We start from the raw sequence: 21,852 nt of genomic DNA on the forward strand, positions 1-21,852 counted from the left end.
ATTAATTATATATTTATGTAAATATATATAATTTAATTTATTTTTAATATATATTTTATATAATAATAAATTTTAGTGACTAATTTTAATATATATTTAATATAATTAATTATTTTTATATAAAATATTTTGATTGAGTTTATTAAATTGCCACATGGGAAAGAAATAAAATAGCTGAATGTAGCACTGTTGTCTCTTTTTCAATGGAGCCCATACCCTTTGGTAATTACAATAACGTATGCATTCCTTTTTCTTTTCTTCTTTATTTTCTTTTTCTTTTTTTCTTTATATCTTTTTCTTTTCCCACTCTCTCTCTCTCCCTCTCTTTGTATAAATGGTATTCCTTTTGAGAAGAAAAAAAAGCCAAGCAAACATCGATCTATATCGATCTATACAATATAGATCAGAGTCGAAGGCATCATGGAAGCCTCATTATCCCTCTCAATCTCTAATAATCTTCAAAATCAAAACATGGAAACCAGTAGCAATGATGCTCCTTCTCCTCATCAAGTAGAACACAACAACACAAGCACGACGAGTTCATCAACAGAAGAAGAAGAACAATTAGCAGGAAAATCAAAGAAGAGGAAGAGAAGTAGTAGCAGTAATAGTTGTAGTAGGGAGAGTGAGGAGCACGCGACATACAGGGGTGTGAGGATGAGAAACTGGGGGAAGTGGGTGTCAGAAATAAGGCAACCGAAAAAGAAAAACAGAATATGGTTAGGCACGTATCCAACTGCCGAAATGGCGGCAAGAGCGCATGACGTGGCAGCCTTGGCGATCAAAGGTGATTCCGCATTCCTCAACTTCCCTCAACTTGCATCTCTTCTTCCACGCCCTGCAACCACTTCGCCTAAAGACATCCAGGTTGCTGCCGCCATCGCCGCCAATGACACGGCCTTTCAGTTTCATCAACCACCACCTTCTTCTTCCTCCTCCTCTTCCTCTTCTTCTTCATCACAAGAACGTGATGATGATGGCGCATTGTTTGACTTGCCAGATCTTTTTCCTGCTGATGAGGATGGACTATGCTCCTATGCTTCATCGTCTTCTTCGTCTTCATGGCAGTTCCGCATTGAGGATCCGTTGTTATTCTTCGCTTTCGACAACTACTAATACCTACATGCACCTTAGGTTTTTTACCTTGTTATATTTAAATAAATAAATAAATAATAAAATTAGATTTTCTTTTTCTATTGTGTTCTGTCGTCCAATTTTGTTCTAGAAATGAAATCCATCAAAGATATAATTATTTAGAAAATACTATTTACATACTAAAATTTATATTAAATTTAATTTATTTTTAATAGGTTATATTCTATTAATAATTAATTTAATTATTAATTTTATTATATATTTAATATAGTTGAATTATTTATATATTTTTTATTAATTTATTTTTTTTAAAAAATAATTTCTTAAATCATTCAAAATAGTTATTAGCAAACAAGCTTACTTAGGCGAGCATCCATCTCTCTTTTTCTCTCTCATGAATTTTTTATTTTTTATTAAAAATAACTTTATAGGGAAGACTTTCTAGATTTGTCACTATTTTGGACTTAGTAACTTAGCATTTGTATCAACAATCATATATGTCTAGCAGTACAAAATATCTTAAAAAAGTATTATTTCTAGTGTTTTAGAATACAAATAAAATAGATTATAAGAAGTAGTCACAATTATAATAAAAAAATATATGGAACAACTCCAAATCAGCCAATAATGAAACAACTTAGTTAATTATAAATATAGTAATTAGTTTTATTTATTTATAATTTAAAATATTGGTTATTAAATGTTTTACTACATTCAAATTAGAAGGAGATACATTTAGTATCATTACAACGTGAATCACGAAAACTGATTCAATTAGCTTCCGTCTTTTCACCCTCCTTCCCTCTTCAAATGTCTAAAATATGATAAATCAGAAAACAGATTCAGAATTATCCAATTTACAAAAAATAAAACATCTTAATACCTAGCATAAACACCATCCACATAGAAGTTTTAGATTCACCCAGAGATATTTGACTAATTTTTTTCTAGAATCATCTTGTTCCCTAACATTATTGTTATAATAAATAGTGACGATTATAAATAGACTTTCTAGAATTGCCATTATTTCGTTAAGGAATGCATTATATATGAATATATTTAAAGTCCAAGTTTTATAATATATTATAATATCATAAGAGAAAAAAAATGGTTTACCATGGTGATGAAATATTTTTTAAAAATTTATATAAAATCTACAAAACTACAACTCCGATCCATAAATGTAAAGAAGTTTCTTATTAATTGTACCATCCAATAGAAAAAAATATTTAAAAAATAGATAATAAAAAATAAATCTAAAATAATTAAAGTTATCTTATTTCTTAATTATTATTAAAAGAATTAAATAATTTTAAATATAATAAATATATAACTATAAATATTATAGATATTAAATAAAATAAAATAATTTTAAGTTATTATCTTCCTAACTAAGTGCCATTGAAAATATATATCATAATAATTATTTCGGGCCATGTTTACTTTTTGGATTGGGTTTACATCCAATACTGCTTGAGCATATGTGACTTACTATTCTATTTCGTTTCAAATATTATATAGAATTCACGAAGCTAAGATGATGAGGTGCCCTTTAAAAATTTACTTGTCAATTCTATATATGCTACCGAATCATTATCCATTTTATCTCTGATTAAAGCGTGATGTTAGTTTAATGATTAGCCACTAACATAAACTAAGCTAATCAATCATAATATGAAATAAACATGAAAAAATGTTTCTAGGTTTACTTTAAAATAGAACGTCACATATATATTATAAGAATCTGACTTTTTTCTTTTCCGATACCATACCTTATTAAATGGTGGTGCTCATGTATTTTTAATTTTTAGCCGGCGCACACCGATAAAAATATATAGAGGTGATTTGGTGCTATCATTTTGTAATTAAATTTTAAATTAAAGTATCCGTTGACGTCGTCAAAGCCAAATGTGATACATTGTTTTTACAATGTTAGGTTTCAATATGCCGATTCAATAAACATTGAATACACGATGATGTATTAATTACGACAAACCAAAATGTTTTGGTAATCAAAATAATTACTAAAAAATAATTAGAATTTATTAAATATTAAATAAAATATTTTTTTAACATTGCCGTATAAAATTATTATCTTGGTAAAATTTCATAATTGAAGCCATCACTCTTTACTTTAATCTATTTTTTTCAATATTTGTAACAAATATATCGGTTAAAAATAAGACAGTAATCTAAAAAAAATTGTCTATTATTGAATGGGTTAAGAATAATATAATATATAAGGTTATATATAGATGTTAAAAGAATCAAAATAATAAAAGTATAATATTTTATAAAAAAATATACAGATATGTTAAATAATTATAATTGATGCTAATTAATTTTAATTATACTCTAACATCTCCCTTAAATTCAAGTGGGAGCCAAAGATACTATTTTAAGTTTGGATACTAGAGTCTGAAAATGAGTAGGATGATGAACTTTCATGAAAATATTAGCAGTCTGATTCATAGAGTTCCAATAGTTATGAGACAAATAACATCAATAAGAAGACATTGTCAAACAAAATGATAATCAATCTCAATGTGTTTGGTGTGTTCATGAAAAACATCATTATGAGCAATCTGAATGGCATTGCAGTTGTCACACTAAACATCAGTTGGGGATGGCTAAGAGGCATCCAAGTCTTCGAGAAGTCAACAAATCGAGACAACCTCACTAGTGGTATCAGCGAGGGTACGGTATTCAACTTCGGTGCTTGATCGAGCAATGAACGTTTGTTTCTTGGCTCGCCAGAAAATGAGAGAGTCACCAAAGAACAAACAATAACCAGCAGTAGAACGACTATCTGTGGGATCATCAGCCCAATCAGCATCTGAGTATGCCTATAGGGTTAAGGATGAATGAGCAGAAAAATGAAGACCATGAAACATAGTGCCTATGATATAGTGAAGAATGCGAAGAACGTAAACATAGAGAGTAATACAAGGAGCTGACAAGAATTGGCTAAGAACATGAACTAGATAGATGATGTCTGATCGAGTGACAATCAAGTAAACGAGACATCCATCTAACTATCGATAAAGAGTATGATTATCCAAAACAGTGTCATCCACAGGAATAAACCGAACATTAGGCTCAAGAGGAGTAGATTCAGTACAACTATCTGTAATTCTGGCACGAAAAAGAAAATCAGAAGCATACTTAGCTTGAGAGAGATAGATGCTGTCATCTGAGTATATGACTTCAAGTCAAAGAAAATAACTGAGAGAACTAAGATCTTTCATCTTAAAAGTGTGGTGAAGGGATGCTTTAAGATCAGAGATACCATCAATATCATCTCCAGTAATGATCATGTCATCAACATACAAAAGTAGAAGAACAACCTCACGTTCACTTTTACGAATAAAGAGAGCATTCTCAAGAGGATTGCAAGTGAAACCGAAATTACATATAGTGGTGTTGAACTTTTCAAACCATTTACGAGGAGCCTGTTTAAGACCATAAAGTGCCTTACGAAGGAGACAGACTTTGCTAAAAGGACAAAGATATCCCGGGGTGGTTTCATATAAACCTTCTTTTTAAAATTCCCATTAAGAAATGCATTCTTCACATCCATCTGATTGAGAGACCATTTCTTGACTGCATCAATGGCAAGGAGAGCGCGAACAGATGTGAGACGAGCAACAGGAGCGAAAGTCTCTTCATAATCAATACCATACTCTTGCGTACATCCTTGAGCAACCAATCGTGCCTTATAATGGTCAATAGAACCATCAGAATGAGTATTGATCTTGTATACTCATTTACTACCCACAATTTTGTGATCAAAAGGAGGATCAACCAAATTTCAAGTGTGTGCTTTTTTAGGTGCCTGAATTTTTTCTTGCATTGCTTGCTGGCAATTTGGATTATGGAGGCTTCTCAGAATGACTAAGGTTCATGGTGATGATGAATAGTAGAAAAATAATGATAATCAAGAAGATGAGGAGGTGGATTTCACACCCTAGAAAAACGATTGGAGGGAGGAGGCATGACAGCAGGAGCAGGATCATCATCCAGTCTGGAATCATCGGGAGATGAAGAAGGCGAAAGAGTAGGAGGCTCGAGAGGCTAACTTGAGATAGAACCTGTAGAATCATTACTAGAAAAAAGATCAACATTGGGGTTAATGAAAAACGGTGACTGAGTAGAAGGAATGGACTCAAATGAGGAGAACCTAAAAAACATGTGATGCTCACAGAATACAACATGACGAGATATACAAATATGCATAGAGAGAGAATCCCAGCAACGATAACCCTTGTGTTCAATGCCATAACCAAGGAAACAACACATGCGAGCTTGAGGTTCAAGTTTACTATGTTCATGAGGTTGAAGAAGAACAAAACAGACATAACCAAAAACTCAAAGGGAACTGCAATCTGGAGAAGTATGATAAAGACGCTCAAAGAGAGTAATGTTACCAAGGATAGAAGAAAGAAGTCTATTGATAACATGGACAGCAGTGAGAACAGCTTCACTCCAAGTACTCTTAGGACACGAAGAAGAAATAATCATTGCACGAACAGAGTCAAGAATATGACAGTGTTTACGTTCTGCCTGTCCATTTTGTTAAGATGTACTAAGGCAAGAAAACTCAGACAAATTATCCTGTTCAGCAAGAAAATTTAAAAGTTTGGAGTCACGATATTCCATAGCATTATCGCGTCGAACAACTTTAATGACCTTGGAAAATTGTTAATCATAGTCATGGCAATTATTCATCAAATAAACCCAAGTAAAGCGTGAATAATCATCAATGAAAACTACAAATATCGAGCCCCTTCTATAGAAGCGATGGGAGCAGAGCCCCAAATATCAGAGTGGATAAGATCAAAAGGAGAGCAAGCAAGAGATGAATTATTGTGAAAAGATAAAGCTGGTTGTTTTGCAGTTTAACAAGAAATACAATCAAAAGACTCATTATTAACCTGACCTAAAACACCCTTAGACACAACTAGACACAACTAGACACAATTTTTTCAAGAAACTGTGGGCAAGACGGTGATGCCACAAATGAAGGGTAGATGGAGAAGAAACATCACAAAGATTTGACGTAGGAGGAATTGAATTTTTCGAGCTCAAACAACCTTTTGACTTATGTCCAATCCCAAAGATTTGTCTTATCCGACGATCCTGCACACGACAACCAGAAATGAAAAAATTGACATCAAAACTGAGATAAATAATTTGACCAACAAGAATAAGATTAAAGTTTAATTTTGGAATAAAATAAGTATCATGGAAATTAAAATTTGACTATAAAATAAAACCCTTATGTGTCGCATGCAGGAGGGAACCATCAACAGTGTCGATGGAAGGTGCATTTGTAGTGGTAGAGAAAGACAAAAAAAGATAACACAAAGGAGATAGGTGATGAAAGTAACCAGAATCAAAATACCATTTATAATTACCTGGAGGAGTGGAAAAAGTAGCAGCAGTGTTACCAGTAAAGGAGAGAAGTTGCTTAAGAAGAAACTCAATAACAGATAGAGAGACAGAAGACGGATTGAGAGAAGCAGAATTAGTAGATTTAGTAGCAATAGTAGTAGTAGCAAAGCAGGCACTGTCTTGGAGAAGTTGAAATGAGAATGATACTTGGTCTGATCAGGATGTGGTGGGTGAGTAGGACAGATAGTAATCAAATGTTCCGAGAGCTTGTATTAATAGCAAAATAATATTGGGCAATTGAGCCGATATGTCCTTTTTACTTTCATTTTCAACATTCAACAAAGGGGCAGTCTGGGAGTAGGCCAGGTGACCAAAATGATGACAGTTTCGGCAAAATTTATCCTTTTTGTATGTAGGCTAAAAAATATCTGGTTTTTCCATAATAGCAGAAATAAAGACAAAAAAGAGAAGAAAATACAAAATCAGAGCAAAAATCGATAAAATGTAGGTCAAAATCAGAAAGAGCTCACCAAAAAATCTTAGGAAATGTCCCATTGTCTGCCACATCAGTAGCCACATCATCAAAAGAGGATACGTGGCAATGCTGAATTAGAGGAGGAAAACACATCAATGCTGACGTGGCGAGGATGTGGCACACGGGTCTGGAGGCTGGTCGGGCTAGGCCGAGAGGGACGCGAGTTGAAAATGGGTCCGTGTGTTGCGTCGGTGCATGACACGTAGGACACTGCTAGGCTGTTGATCTTAGACATAGATCCAACGGTGCTGGAGGCGTCTGGAGGGAGGGAGAATCTGAAGCGAACAACGAGCTTTAGGCGGCGCGTGAAGGCACGTCCAGTGGTTGCTAGCAACGATTTTGGACTCGTTGAACTCGTGACGACAAGACGAAGATGGTAGTAAGGGCAGTGTATGTCGAAAAAGGATAAAAAATCAAGGGCAAAGAACACTGGCAAAAGAAAAAACAAAGGGACTATGAACTAATTTGCATAGAAAAAAAATCTATACTCTTAATACCATGTTAAAAACAAGAGAGTAATCTGAAAAAAAAGTTGTCTATTATTGAGTGGGTTAAAAATAATACAATATACAAGACTATATGTTAAATTAAGAAATTAACTAAATTAATTGATAATGGCAAACATTATTTTATTAGACTAATTACCTAATTAGAGTTGATTATTTATGATTAAGTGTTGCAGGCTAAAATTTATTGTTGCAATATAGCCCAATATGAAACAAATGGAATCTGCTGGTGGGCTATCAAAATAATGAAAGCCCAAAGAAAATAAAGGAAGGAGTTCAAATGGGCTGAACCTGAAAAGAACCGATTCAAGCCCGGTTGCATCTCTCAAGCAAATCCCTCCAAATTGCTTTCTCTAAAAGCAATGTTCACTTTTTCCTCTTTAGTTAGAACTTAGAAAAAGAGAGAGAAAGCTTAGTTCCTAAGCTGTTCACCAAAGAAGAAAGAAAGAGAAGGATTAAGCAAGAATGGCAAAAATTTAATCACCCAAATCAAGCTAAGGCAGAAGTTAAAGGTAACTTATTTCTTCTTGCATGCATCGCACTTTCTTCTCCTCTTTCCCAACTCTCTACTAGTCCAAATTGGAATACATGGGAAAGATGACCTATGATCAACACTGCTGTGAATCTATGGTCAAAAGTGTATCTTGGGGATCAAGTAGTATTTCAATGGCTCAGATCTGGGTTTACCATTGAAAATATTTTTCTTTGCTGTCCTGAGACTTTCGATCAAGAAAGAAGGTCAGAACCAAAGTTTCTAATTTGAGAATAAATAGAAGAAAGTGAAAAAAAGTGAGTTGGTGAAGCACTCAGCTCGAGAGTTGACCTAGGACAGAGCAACTCAGCAACATGCAAGGAGATACAAAAGAAGATTTTTCATCATTCTGAAGCCAAGGAGAGACAACCAGTGTTTTGAGGTTTATGTTCTGAGAAGAGTTCTCTGAAAAAGTTCATCAACTTGGACGGTGCTTCCTAATCAAAGGAGCATTCCGCCAAAATGAGGAACTAAATCAGAGGCAAACAAATCTTGTTAATCACATAGCAAAGAGGCTGTTGAAGCATTAATCTCCTTCATGTTTTACAGATTGTAATTTTCTTTTTAATGTTTATCCTTCTATAATTTCTTGAGGTAAAAGGCAGAATGAGAGAGCTCAAGTAAAAGTCTAAGAGTGGAAAGAGGTAGAGTGATATACTTGAGTGAAAAGTCTAGAGTAATTTCAGATTTTTTTAGGTTGATTCTGTGTATTGTATCTTGTACCAATGAGGTATTCCTTTCTTAGTTGGGTTAGCACTAAGAGTGAAGAGTTAGGTATTAGCATAACCAAGTCAAGTTATGTTAGAACTTGAGTGTGAAAGGATTGTGTCAATCTTGTGGAATTGGTGTATGTAATACTTTAACTATAGTAAAAATTCTACCAATGTTGTGGTGGAGACTGGATGTAGGTTGCATTGCACAAGGCAACCGAACTAGGATACATGATGGTGTCAGCTTCTCTTTTCACTGTTCTGTTCTGTTTTTTGATATTCATGAGACAAAATAAAATTGTCTCATAAATTTTTCGTTGCTGAGTTCAACAGATTCAGACTGAGTTTGTTTTAAAGGGTTAATATATTAAAATTAAAAGAATGTCAGGAATTCAACTCCCTTTCTCTAAGTCTTCTACAACCTTCACTATATATAAATGCTAGAAGAATTAAAATAATAAAAATATAATATCTTAAAATAAATATATAAATATATTAAATAATTATAATTAATACTAATTGATTTTAATTATATTCTAACATGTATCATCCTTTTTCTTTCGAAAGATTTTTTTTTATTATTTTCTTTGTTTATTAAAGTACATCGTTAGAAATCGTTGGAATCATTTTCTCCCCAGCAGCCATAAAAGAAATTTTAAATCATGAAATTTTTTGTTGTGAATGTAAGCATTATTCTCCTGACCATTCAAAATGTTTAGTCATTTTATATATATATTTGTGATGAGCAATATGTCTAATTATTTTTCTGGGTCAATGGTGGACGAAATTGTATCTCTTTATAGAATATGATAATAGAACCTGATCCGAGATCAACTTCGTTCAACTAACCAGCAAGTGCACTGGGTCGTCCAAGTAATACCTTACGTGAGTAAGGGTCGATCCCACGGAGATTATTGGCTTGAAGCAATCAATGTTTATTTTATTAATCTTAGTCAGGAGATCAATAGGATTAATTGGAATTTACTTGTAAAAGGCCAAACTACAAACTACTTAAAATTGTAAGTTAAAATAATAGGGAATAATAGAGTTACTTGTTTATAAAGGATTGTGGAATATGTTGGAGTTTTGGAGATGCTTTGTCCTTTGACTTCAACTCTTCCTTGAAATCCTCTTCTCACACGCAGGTTCCTTCCATGGCAAGCTCTATGTAGGGTGTCACCGTTGTCAGTGGCTACTTCCCATCCTCTCAGTGAAAACGTTCCTATGCTCTGTCACAGCACGGCTAATCATCTGTCGGTTCTCAATCAGGTTGGAATAGAATCCCTTGATTCTTTTGCGTCTGTCACTAACGCCCAGCCCTCAGGAGTTTGAAGCACGTCACAGTCATTCAATCCCAGAATCCTACTCGGAATACCACAGACAAGGTTTAGACTTTCCGGATTCTCATGAATGCCGCCATCAATCCAGCTTATACCACGAAGATTCTGATTAGGGAAGCTAAGAGACATTCATTCAATCTGATGTAGAACGGAGGTGGTTGTCAGGCACACGTTCATGGGTTGAGGAAGGTGATGAGTGTCACGGATCATCACCTTCTTCACAATTAAGCGCGAATAAACATCTTAGATAAGAACAAGCGTGTTTGAATGGAAAACAAAGGAATTGTATTAAATCATCGAGACGCTGCAGAGCTCCTCACCCCCAACAAAGGAGTTTAGAGACTCATGCCGTCAAAAGTATGTAATTCAGATCTGAAAATATCATGAGGTACAAGATAAGTCTTTAAAAGTTGTTTAAATAGTAAACTAGTAACCTAGGTTTACAGAAAATGAATAAACTAAGATAATTGGTGCAGAAATCCACTTCTGGGGCCCACTTGGTGTGTGCTGGGGCTGAGACTAAAGCTTTCCACATGTAAAGGCCTTTCTTGGCGTCAAACTCCAGGTTATGACGTGTTTTGGGCGTTCAACTCCGGATCATGACGTTTTTCTGGCGTTTAACTCCAGACAGCAGCATGAACTTGGCGTTTAACGCCAAGTTACGTCGTCTATCCTTGCGCAAAGTATGTACTATTATATATTGCTGGAAAGCCCTGGATGTCTACTTTCCAACGCCGTTGAGAGCGTATCAATTGGACTCCTGTAGCTCCAGAAAATCCATTTCGAGTGCAGGGAGGTCAGGATCCAACAGCATCAGCAGTCCTTTTTCAGCCTAAGTCAGATTTTTGCTCAGCTCCCTCAATTTCAGCCAGAAAATACCTGAAATCACAGAAAAACACACAAACTCATAGTAAAGTCCAGAAATATGATTTTTACCTAAAAACTAATATTATTTTACTAAAAACTAACTGAAACATGCTAAAATCTACATGAAATTACCCCCAAAAAGCGTACAAAATATCCGCTCATCACAACACCAAACTTAAACTGTTGCTTGTCCTCAAGCAACTAGATAAATAAAATAGGTTTTAACAGAAATTAAGAAGTAATAATATTTTAGAGTTTTAACATGAAGCTCATATTCTTATTAGATGAGCGGGGCTTGTAGCTTTTTGTTTCTGTACAGTTTTGGCATCCCCCTGTATCTTTAAATTTTCAGAATAATTGGCATCCTTAGGAACTCAGAATTCAGATAGTATTATTGACTCTCCTAGTGTAGTATGTTGATTCTTGAACACAGTTATTTTATGAGTCTTGGCTGTGGCCCTAAGCACTTTGTTTTCCAGTATTACCACCAGATACATAAATGCCACAGACACATAACTGGGTGAACCTTTTCAGATTGTGACTTAGCTTTGCTAAAGTCCCCAGTCAGAGGTGTCCAGAGCTCTTAAGCACACTCTGTTTGTCTTGGATCACGACTTTAACCACTCAGTCTCAAGTTTGTAACTTGGACCTGCATGCCACAAGCACATGGTTAGGGACAGCTTGGTTTAGCCGCTTAGGCCTGGATTTTATTTCCTTGGGCCCTCCTCTCCATTGATGCTCAAAGCCTTGGATCCTTTTTACCCTTGCCTTTTGGTTTTAAGGGCTGCTTGGCTTTTATTCCTTTTGATTGTAAATATTATTTTTTTTTTTGAACTGCTTTTTCTTGCTTCAAGAATCAATTTCATGATTTTTCAGATCATCAATAATATTTTTCGTGTTCCTCATCCTTTCAGGAGCCAATATTCATCAAATTCAAGGTACAATTTATGCACTGTTCAAGCATTCATTCAGAGAACAAAAAGTATTGCCACCACATATAATTAATTATAGTCTTTATTACTAAGAACTCATAAATATAGGTTACTTCTTTATTCTAAAAAAATTCTACTACTTTATTTATGCCTGATGATGATGAGAAAAATAACTTATAGCTTAATTGGAAATAAAATCAAAATAGACATACTAATTACTACTACTACTATATATCTCCTAAGGTAAATTTCTAAAATAATACTATCACAGAGTTAAAGCTGGAATTAGAACTTAACAACCTGTATTTTGGAAAGTGGATGTTCCTCTAGTCTGTGGGGTGCCTTCAAGAATTAATTTCTGACACTTCAGCTCCCTTAAGTTCACATCCTTGCTCCTCCTGTTCTCTTAGGTGCCATGATCTTAATGAGTTTTAGCTCAGTGATCATGGCAAATCACACCAAACTTAGAGGTTTGCTTGTCCTCAAGCAAAATGAAGGACAGAAGATGAATAGAGGGAAAGACAATTTCGAAATCAAAAGATATGATGGGTTGAAAAAGATTTGAAAGAGAAATTAAAAAGATTTGAAAAAGAATTGGATTGGAAAAAGATTTGTGTTTATAAATTAAGATACATTTGATACTTTTGAGAAAGGGATTTTAGAAATTAGGATTTTTAGAAAACCAATTTGATTTTGAAGGATGACATTTTGAAACATGTTTATGCAAGAAATCATGAATTGAAACATAAAAAGTTTGAAAAAATATGAAGAGAAACGAAATTGTACCTCCTCCCACCATCCTGGCGTTAAACGCCCACATGGTGCATGGTTTGGGCGTTTAACGCCCACATGTTGCTTCTCCTGGGCGTTCAACGCCCATGTGATGCTTCTTTCTGGCGTTGAACGCCAGGAAGTCCTTCTTTACTGGGCGTTTTTCTAAACGCCCAGAATGCTAGCAGATTGGCGTTAAACGCCCAGAAGGTGCATCTTTCTGGCGTTTAACGCCCAGAAGATGCTCCTTTCTGGCGTTTAACGCCCAGATAGCTACCCTTACTGGCGTTAAACGCCCAGTGGGAGCTTCTTTTGGGCGTTTAACGCCCAGAGTATTTCTTACTGGCTTTTTCATGCCAGTGAGCTTCCAAATTTCCCTGTAACTCTGTGACTTCAACCAATTGCTATTTCACCTTTTGAAGATACTTAACATATACCTGAAACAAAATTAATTAATTAATGAATACGAATAAAATTAAATTTTGTGATTGGCTGGGTTGCCTCCCAGCAAGCGCTTCTTTATTGTCTTTAGCTGGACTACTACTGAGCTCTAATCAAGTCTCAGTTTCGAGCATTCTTGCTCAAAATTTCCTTCAAGATAGTGTTTGACTCTTTGTCCATTAACAATGAACTTTTTGTTAGAGTCACTATCCTGAAGTTCTATGTATCCATATGGTGATACGCTTGTAATTACATATGGACCTCTCCACCGGGATTTTAATTTTCCAGGGAATAATTTGAGCCTTGAATTAAATAACAGAACTTTCTGTCCTGGCTCAAAGACTCTGGATGACAATTTCTTATCATGCCATCTTTTTGCTTTCTCTTTGTAAATTTTTGCATTTTCGAAAGCATTGAGTCTAAATTCCTCTAGCTCATTTAACTGGAGCAATCGTCTTTCTCCAGCTAACTTGGCATCAAGGTTCAGGAATCTGGTTGCCCAGTAGGCCTTGTGTTCCAGTTCTACTGGCAAGTGACACGCCTTTCCATACACAAGCTGGTATGGAGAGGTCCCTATAGGGGTCTTAAATGCTGTTCTGTATGCCCACAGAGCATCATCCAAGCTTCTTGCCCAATCCTTTCTACGGTTAATTACAGTCCGTTCCAGGATTCTTTTAAGTTCTCTATTTGAGACTTCAGCCTGCCCATTAGTTTGTGGGTGATATGGAGTAGCCACCCTGTGGTTGACTCCATAACGTACTAGAGCAGAGTAGAGCTGTTTATTACAGAAATGAGTGCCCCCATCACTGATTAACACTCTAGGGATACCAAATCTGCTGAAGATGTGTTTCTGGAGGAATTTTAACACTGTTTTAGTGTCATTGGTGGGTGTTGCAATAGCCTCCACCCATTTGGATACATAATCCACTGCCACCAGAATATAGGTGTTTGAGTATGATGGCGGGAAAGGTCCCATGAAGTCAATGCCCCATACATCAAACAACTCAATCTCCAAGATTCCTTGTTGAGGCATGGCATAACTGTGAGGCAGGTTACCTGATCTTTGGCAACTATCACAGTTAAGCACAAATGCTCGGGAGTCTTTATAGAGAGTAGGCCAGTAGAAGCCACTTTGGAGGACTCTTGTGGCTGTTCGTTCACTTCCAAAATGTCCTCCATACTGTGATCCATGGCAATGCCAAAGGATCTTCTGTGCTTCTTCTTTAGGCACACATCTACGGATTACTCCGTCTGCACATCTCTTAAAGAGATATGGTTCATCCCAAAGATAGTACTTTGCATCTGTGATTAATTTCTTTGATTGCACCTTACTGTACTCTTTGGGTATGAATCTTACTGCCTTGTAGTTTGCAATGTCTGCAAACCATGGCACTTCCTGGACGGCCAGCAGTTGCTCATCCGGAAAGGTTTCAGAAATTTCAGTGAGAGGGAGGGACGCCCCTTCCACTGGTTCTATTCGGGACAGGTGATCTGCTACTTGATTTTCTGTCCCTTTTCTGTCTCTTATTTCTATATCAAACTCTTGCAGAAGCAGCACCCATCTGATGAGTCTGGGTTTTGAATCCTGCTTTGTGAGTAGATATTTAAGAGCAGCATGATCAGTGTACACAATCACTTTTGATCCTACTAAATAGGATCTGAATTTGTCAATGGCGTAAACCACTGCAAGTAGCTCTTTTTCTGTGGTTGTGTAATTCTTCTGTGCATCATTTAGAACACGGCTGGCATAGTAAATGACGTGCAGAAGCTTGTCATGCCTTTGTCCCAACACTGCACCAATGGCATGGTCACTGGCATCACACATCAGTTCAAATGGTAATGTCCAGTCTGGTGCAGAGATTATTGGTGCTGTAACCAATTTAGCTTTCAGAGTCTCAAATGCCTGCAGACACTCTTTATCAAAGATAAATGGCGTGTCAGTGGCTAGCATGTTACTCAGAGGTTTAGCGATTTTTGAAAAATCCTTTATAAACCTCCTATAGAATCCTGCATGCCCCAGAAAGCTTCTGATTGCCTTAACATTAGCAGGTGGTGGTAATTTTTCAATTACTTCTACCTTGGCTTGATCCACCTCTATTCCCTTGTTCGAAATTTTGTGCCCAAGGACAATTCCTTCAGTCACCATAAAGTGACATTTTTCCCAGTTTAAAACCAGGTTAGTCTCTTGGCATCTTTTCAGAACAAGTGCTAAATGGTTAAGGCAGGAGCTGAATGAGTCTCCAAATACTGAAAAGTCATCCATGAAGACTTCCAGAAATTTTTCCACCATATCAGAGAAAATGGAGAGCATGCACATTTGAAAGGTTGCAGGTGCATTGCACAGGCCAAATGGCATCCTTCTGTATGCAAATACTCCAGATGGGCATGTGAATGCCGTTTTCTCCTGATCATGGGGATCTACTGCAATTTGATTATAACCTGAATATCCATCCAGGAAGCAGTAGTATTCATGACCTGCTAGTCTTTCTAGCATCTGGTCTATGAATGGTAAAGGAAAATGATCCTTTCTGGTGGCTGTATTGAGCCTTCTATAATCAATGCACATACGCCACCCTGTAACTGTTCTTGTAGGAACCAGTTCATTTTTTTCATTATGAACCACTGTCATGCCACCTTTCTTAGGGACAACTTGGACAGGGCTCACCCAGGGGCTGTCAGAAATAGGATAAATAATCCCAGCCTCTAGTAATTTTGTGACCTCCTTCTGCACCACTTCCTTCATGGCTGGGTTCAGCCGCCTCTGTGGTTGGACCACAGGCTTGGCGTCACCTTCCAATAGGATCTTATGCATGCATCTGGCTGCGCTAATGCCCTTAAGATCACTGATGGACCACCCAAGAGCTGTCTTGTGTGTCCTTAGCACTTGAATTAGTGCTTCCTCTTCCTGTGGCTCTAAGGTAGAGCTTATAATTACAGGAAAGGTATCACCTTCTCCCAGAAATGCATATTTCAGGGATGGTGGTAATGGTTTGAGTTCGGGTTTTGGAGGTTTCTCCTTTTCTTGAGGGATTTTCAGAGGTTCTATTATCTTCTCTGACTCCTCCAAATCAGGCTGAACATCTTTAAAGATGTCTTCTAGCTCTGATTCCAAACTCTCAGCCATATTAACCTCTCTTACCAGAGAATCAATAATGTCAACACTCATGCAGTCATTTTGGGTGTCTGGATGTTGCATTGCTTTGACAACATTCAGCTTGAACTCCTCCTCATTGACTCTCAAGGTCACTTCCCCTTTTTGGACATCAATGAGGGTTCGGCCAGTTGCTAGGAAAGGTCTTCCTAGAATGAGAGTTGCACTCTTGTGCTCCTCCATTTCCAGCACCACAAAGTCAGTAGGAAAGGCGAATGGCCCAACCTTGACAATCATGTCCTCAATCACGCCTGATGGGTACTTAATGGAGCCATCAGCAAGTTGAAGACATATCCTGGTTGGTTTAATTTCTTCAGTTAAACCAAGCTTTCTGATAGTAGATGCAGGTATTAAGTTGATACTTGCCCCAAGATCACATAAAGCTTGCTTGGTACAATTACCCTCTAATGTGCATGGTATCATAAAGCTTCCAGGATCTTTAAGCTTCTCAGGTAAGCTTTTCAGAATGACTGCACTGCATTCTTCAGTGAGGTAGACTTTTTCAGTTTCCCTCCAATCCTTCTTATGACTTAAAATTTCCTTCATGAACTTAGCATAAGAAGGTATTTGCTCAAGTGCTTCTGCAAACGGAATCTTTATTTCAAGAGTCCTGAGATAGTCTGCAAAGCGGGCAAATTGCTTATCCTGTTCCGCTTGGCGGAGTTTTTGAGGATAAGGCATTTTGGCTTTGTATTCCTCAACCTTAGTTGCTGCAGGTTTATTACCTACAGAAGTGGGTTGGGAAGCCTTTTTAGAAGGGTCATCATCAGCACTCGTAGGTGACTTATCCCCCACTGGCAATTGAGTGCCAGAGGTGGGAGATGGAGTGGCGTTAGACGCCATCTCCTTGTTGGTTACTGGCGTTTGAACGCCAGAACCATGTCCCTTTTGGGCGTTCAACGCCAGATCCATGCTTGTTTCTGGCGTTGAACGCCAGGAATTAGCATGGTCTGGGCGTTCAGCGCCAGCTTTATTCCTCTCTGGGCTCTGATTGTCCTCAGAGGGATTTTGAGTATCCTCTTGTCCATTTCTTGGTTTCCTGCTGCTTTGAAGTGAGGTATTTAATGTTTTCCCACTTCTTAATTGAACTGCTTGGCATTCTTCTGCTATTTGTTTTGACAGTTGTTTTTCTGTCTGCTTTAATTGTACTTCCATGTTCCTGTTAGCCATTCTTGTTTCCTGTAATATTTTCTTGAATTCGGCTAGCTGCTGAGTTAGAAAGTCTAATTGCTGATTGAATTCATTAGCCTGATCCACTGGACTGGGTTCTACAGTTACTGTTTTAGCTTCTTCTTTCATAGAGGATTCACTGCTTAGGTACAGATGCTGATTTCTGGCAACTGTGTCAATAAGCTCTTGAGCTTCTTCAATTGTTTTTCTCATATGTATAGATCCACCAGCTGAGTGGTCTAGAGAAATCTGAGCTTTTTCTGTAAGCCCATAGTAGAAGATGTCTAATTGCACCCATTCTGAAAACATTTCAGAGGGGCATTTTCTTAGCATCTCTCTGTACCTCTCCCAAGCATCATAAAGGGATTCATTATCTCCTTGTTTGAAGCCTTGGATGTTTAGCCTTAGCTGTGTCATCCGTTTGGGAGGGAAATAGTGATTCAGGCATTTTTCTGACAGCTGTTTCCATGTTTTTATGCTGTTCTTAGGCTGGTTATTTAACCACCTCTTAGCTTGATCTTTTACAGCAAATGGAAACAGTAATAGTCTGTAGACATCCTGATCTACTTCCTTATCATGTACTGTATCAGCAATTTGCAGAAATTGTGCCAGAAACTCTGTAGGTTCTTCATGTGGAAGACCAGAATACTGACAGTTTTGCTGCACCATGATAATGAGCTGAGGATTCAGCTCAAAGCTACTAACTCCAATGGAAGGTATACAAATACTACTCCCATATGAAGCAGTAGTGGGGTTAGCATATGACCCCAGAGTCCTCTTGGACTGTTCATTCCTACTTGCTTCCATACTAGATCACAAGGGATAATTTATATGTTGATTTAGAAAAATGGAATAAGTAAAAACAAAATATATAAAAAGAGGTTAAATTTTTTTTTTTTTTTGAAAATTTTTCGAAAAAAATTGAAATTAAAATCTGAAATTTATATAAAAATTTCGAAAAAGTGGTTCAAAATTAGTTAGAAAATATAAAATTTTTGAATTTTGAATTTTATGATGAAAGAGAAAAACACAAAAAAGACACAAGACTTAAAATTTTTAGATCTAGTGCTCCTTATTTTCGAAAATTTTTGGAGGGAAAACACCAAGGAACACCAAACTTAAAAATTTTAAGATCAAGACACAAGAAAAGCTCAAGAACACCTTGAAGATTCACAAGAACACCAAAAACAAAAGAAAGAACACCAAACTTAAAATTTTTAGAAAATCAAAATAAATTTTCGAAAATTGAAGAAAGATTAACAAGAAAACACCAAACTTAAAGTTTGGCACAAGATTTAATCCAAGAAAAATTATTTTTGAAAAAGGTTCCAAAGGGTATAACCAATTATCAAGAACAACTTGAAAATCAAGGAAGAACCAAGAACACTAACACGAAAATTTTAGAAAAAATATAAAATATGCAATTAACACCAAACTTAGAATAAGACACTAAACTCACGAAAATTAACAATTAATTAAAAGAAAAATAATAAATTTTGAAAAGAAATTTTTGAAAAGAAACTATCCTATCAAGATTTAATGACTCTATAACAATAGAAAAAAAATAACAATAAATTATTCCTAATCTAAGAAATAAAATAAGCCTTCAATTGTCCAAACTCAATAATCCCCGGCAACGGCGCCAAAAACTTGGTGGACGAAATTGTATCTCTTTATAGAATATGATAATAGAACCTGATCCGAGATCAACTTCGTTCAACTAACCAGCAAGTGCACTGGGTCGTCCAAGTAATACCTTACGTGAGTAAGGGTCGATCCCACGGAGATTATTGGCTTGAAGCAATCAATGTTTATTTTATTAATCTTAGTCAGGAGATCAATAGGATTAATTGGAATTTACTTGTAAAAGGCCAAACTACAAACTACTTAAAATTGTAAGTTAAAATAATAGGGAATAATAGAGTTACTTGTTTATAAAGGATTGTGGAATATGTTGGAGTTTTGGAGATGCTTTGTCCTTTGACTTCAACTCTTCCTTGAAATCCTCTTCTCACACGCAGGTTCCTTCCATGGCAAGCTCTATGTAGGGTGTCACCGTTGTCAGTGGCTACTTCCCATCCTCTCAGTGAAAACGTTCCTATGCTCTGTCACAGCACGGCTAATCATCTGTCGGTTCTCAATCAGGTTGGAATAGAATCCCTTGATTCTTTTGCGTCTGTCACTAACGCCCAGCCCTCAGGAGTTTGAAGCACGTCACAGTCATTCAATCCCAGAATCCTACTCGGAATACCACAGACAAGGTTTAGACTTTCCGGATTCTCATGAATGCCGCCATCAATCCAGCTTATACCACGAAGATTCTGATTAGGGAAGCTAAGAGACATTCATTCAATCTGATGTAGAACGGAGGTGGTTGTCAGGCACACGTTCATGGGTTGAGGAAGGTGATGAGTGTCACGGATCATCACCTTCTTCACAATTAAGCGCGAATAAACATCTTAGATAAGAACAAGCGTGTTTGAATGGAAAACAAAGGAATTGTATTAAATCATCGAGACGCTGCAGAGCTCCTCACCCCCAACAAAGGAGTTTAGAGACTCATGCCGTCAAAAGTATGTAATTCAGATCTGAAAATATCATGAGGTACAAGATAAGTCTTTAAAAGTTGTTTAAATAGTAAACTAGTAACCTAGGTTTACAGAAAATGAATAAACTAAGATAATTGGTGCAGAAATCCACTTCTGGGGCCCACTTGGTGTGTGCTGGGGCTGAGACTAAAGCTTTCCACGTGTAAAGGCCTTTCTTGGCGTCAAACTCCAGGTTATGACGTGTTTTGGGCGTTCAACTCCGGATCATGACGTTTTTCTGGCGTTTAACTCCAGACAGCAGCATGAACTTGGCGTTTAACGCCAAGTTACGTCGTCTATCCTTGCGCAAAGTATGTACTATTATATATTGCTGGAAAGCCCTGGATGTCTACTTTCCAACGCCGTTGAGAGCGTGTCAATTGGACTCCTGTAGCTCCAGAAAATCCATTTCGAGTGCAGGGAGGTCAGGATCCAACAGCATCAGCAGTCCTTTTTCAGCCTAAGTCAGATTTTTGCTCAGCTCCCTCAATTTCAGCCAGAAAATACCTGAAATCACAGAAAAATACACAAACTCATAGTAAAGTCCAGAAATATGATTTTTACCTAAAAACTAATATTATTTTACTAAAAACTAACTGAAACATGCTAAAATCTACATGAAATTACCCCCAAAAAGCGTACAAAATATCCGCTCATCAGTCAACATATACCTTGAGTAAGTTTAAAAAAAAAATTCATACAACTTGCTACGAGATGATAATGGCCATCTCAAATATAATATGTTGTCATAGTATCATTTTTCAAAATTTAAACCAATATATATATATATAAATAATTATATTTTTGTACATTTTTATTGTAAGAATTTTTTTTAATATAAAATTTTTTAATATATATTATATATTTATGATGTTATTTTTGTTTAAATATTTAAATTAATATAAAAAATATATAAATAATTATATTTCTAACAGATGTTTATATGCTCGTGAATGGATAAAGTCAAAAATTTCATATACGATACTGAGTATAAAAAAGAAAAGCATATATATGATGCTCTTTATATATGCTCTATGTTTACTGTGAAATAAGTATTTAAGTTTAAAATATTCCAATTATCTGCTTAATCCTTACCCCGATTAAATTTAAGATTTTCTCCCATTTTTTCTTTGCAGACAAATAAAATGTTTTATTGAAAAAAGAAAGTGAGCGACAAATTAAGCACTTAAATAAATTTTCAATAAATTAACAACCAAAGTTATCCTTTGGAAAAATGCTCCTTCAGGATATCAATAGAGGATTTTTTTTATTAAAAATAGAAAAATTCGAATTTATAATTTTTTAAGTGAGTACAAAAAAATTATGTTATTCGAATTATAACTCGTTAGTAATGCCAACATCAAATTGTCTCTTTCACAAAACAGTAGTCGAATAAAACATTTTATTCGAAAAAATATTTTTTATATATTTAATATATCAAAAAGTAATTTATGTTTCGTAAAATGGTTCATAATGGGAGACACTTGCAAAGTGGACTAAGTGGCATAGTAAGTATGGTTGCCAGTTTTAAAGGAGGAGGCACATCGAATATATCCATATCAACTTTTTTTCTTTTTTTTCTTCTGAAAAATAATAAAAAGCTCGTCAATAATATACCGAATAAATTTTAGATGTGTAGCTTTTATTTGGATGTAAAATTTTTTGTTAGCATATTATTAGTCGATTTTTGTCCCCTATGAAAACATTTATTTTGGGGATCTGGATATGTCAACTTGTTAGAAAGCATTTTTTATTTTTCTTAATGTCCTTGTAAAATTTTTATAAATTAAATAATCTTTTATATTTTGAAAACGCAAATT

At 35.9% G+C, this 21,852-nt stretch overlaps 1 protein-coding gene across 1 annotated transcript; it reads left to right on the forward strand.

Moving 5' to 3' along the window:
• Window positions 1–342: 342 nt before the first annotated feature.
• On the forward strand, window positions 343–1,197 carry LOC130961948 (ethylene-responsive transcription factor ERF039-like). The gene has a single exon (XM_057887998.1). It carries the CDS (start codon window positions 421–423, stop codon window positions 1,114–1,116), a length of 696 nt encoding a protein of 231 aa, XP_057743981.1. The 5' UTR covers window positions 343–420; the 3' UTR covers window positions 1,117–1,197.
• Window positions 1,198–21,852: the final 20,655 nt, after the last annotated feature.

The sequence above is a fragment of the Arachis stenosperma genome, chromosome 2 (genome assembly GCF_014773155.1).
Source record: "Arachis stenosperma cultivar V10309 chromosome 2, arast.V10309.gnm1.PFL2, whole genome shotgun sequence".
Taxonomy (NCBI): domain Eukaryota; kingdom Viridiplantae; phylum Streptophyta; class Magnoliopsida; order Fabales; family Fabaceae; genus Arachis; species Arachis stenosperma.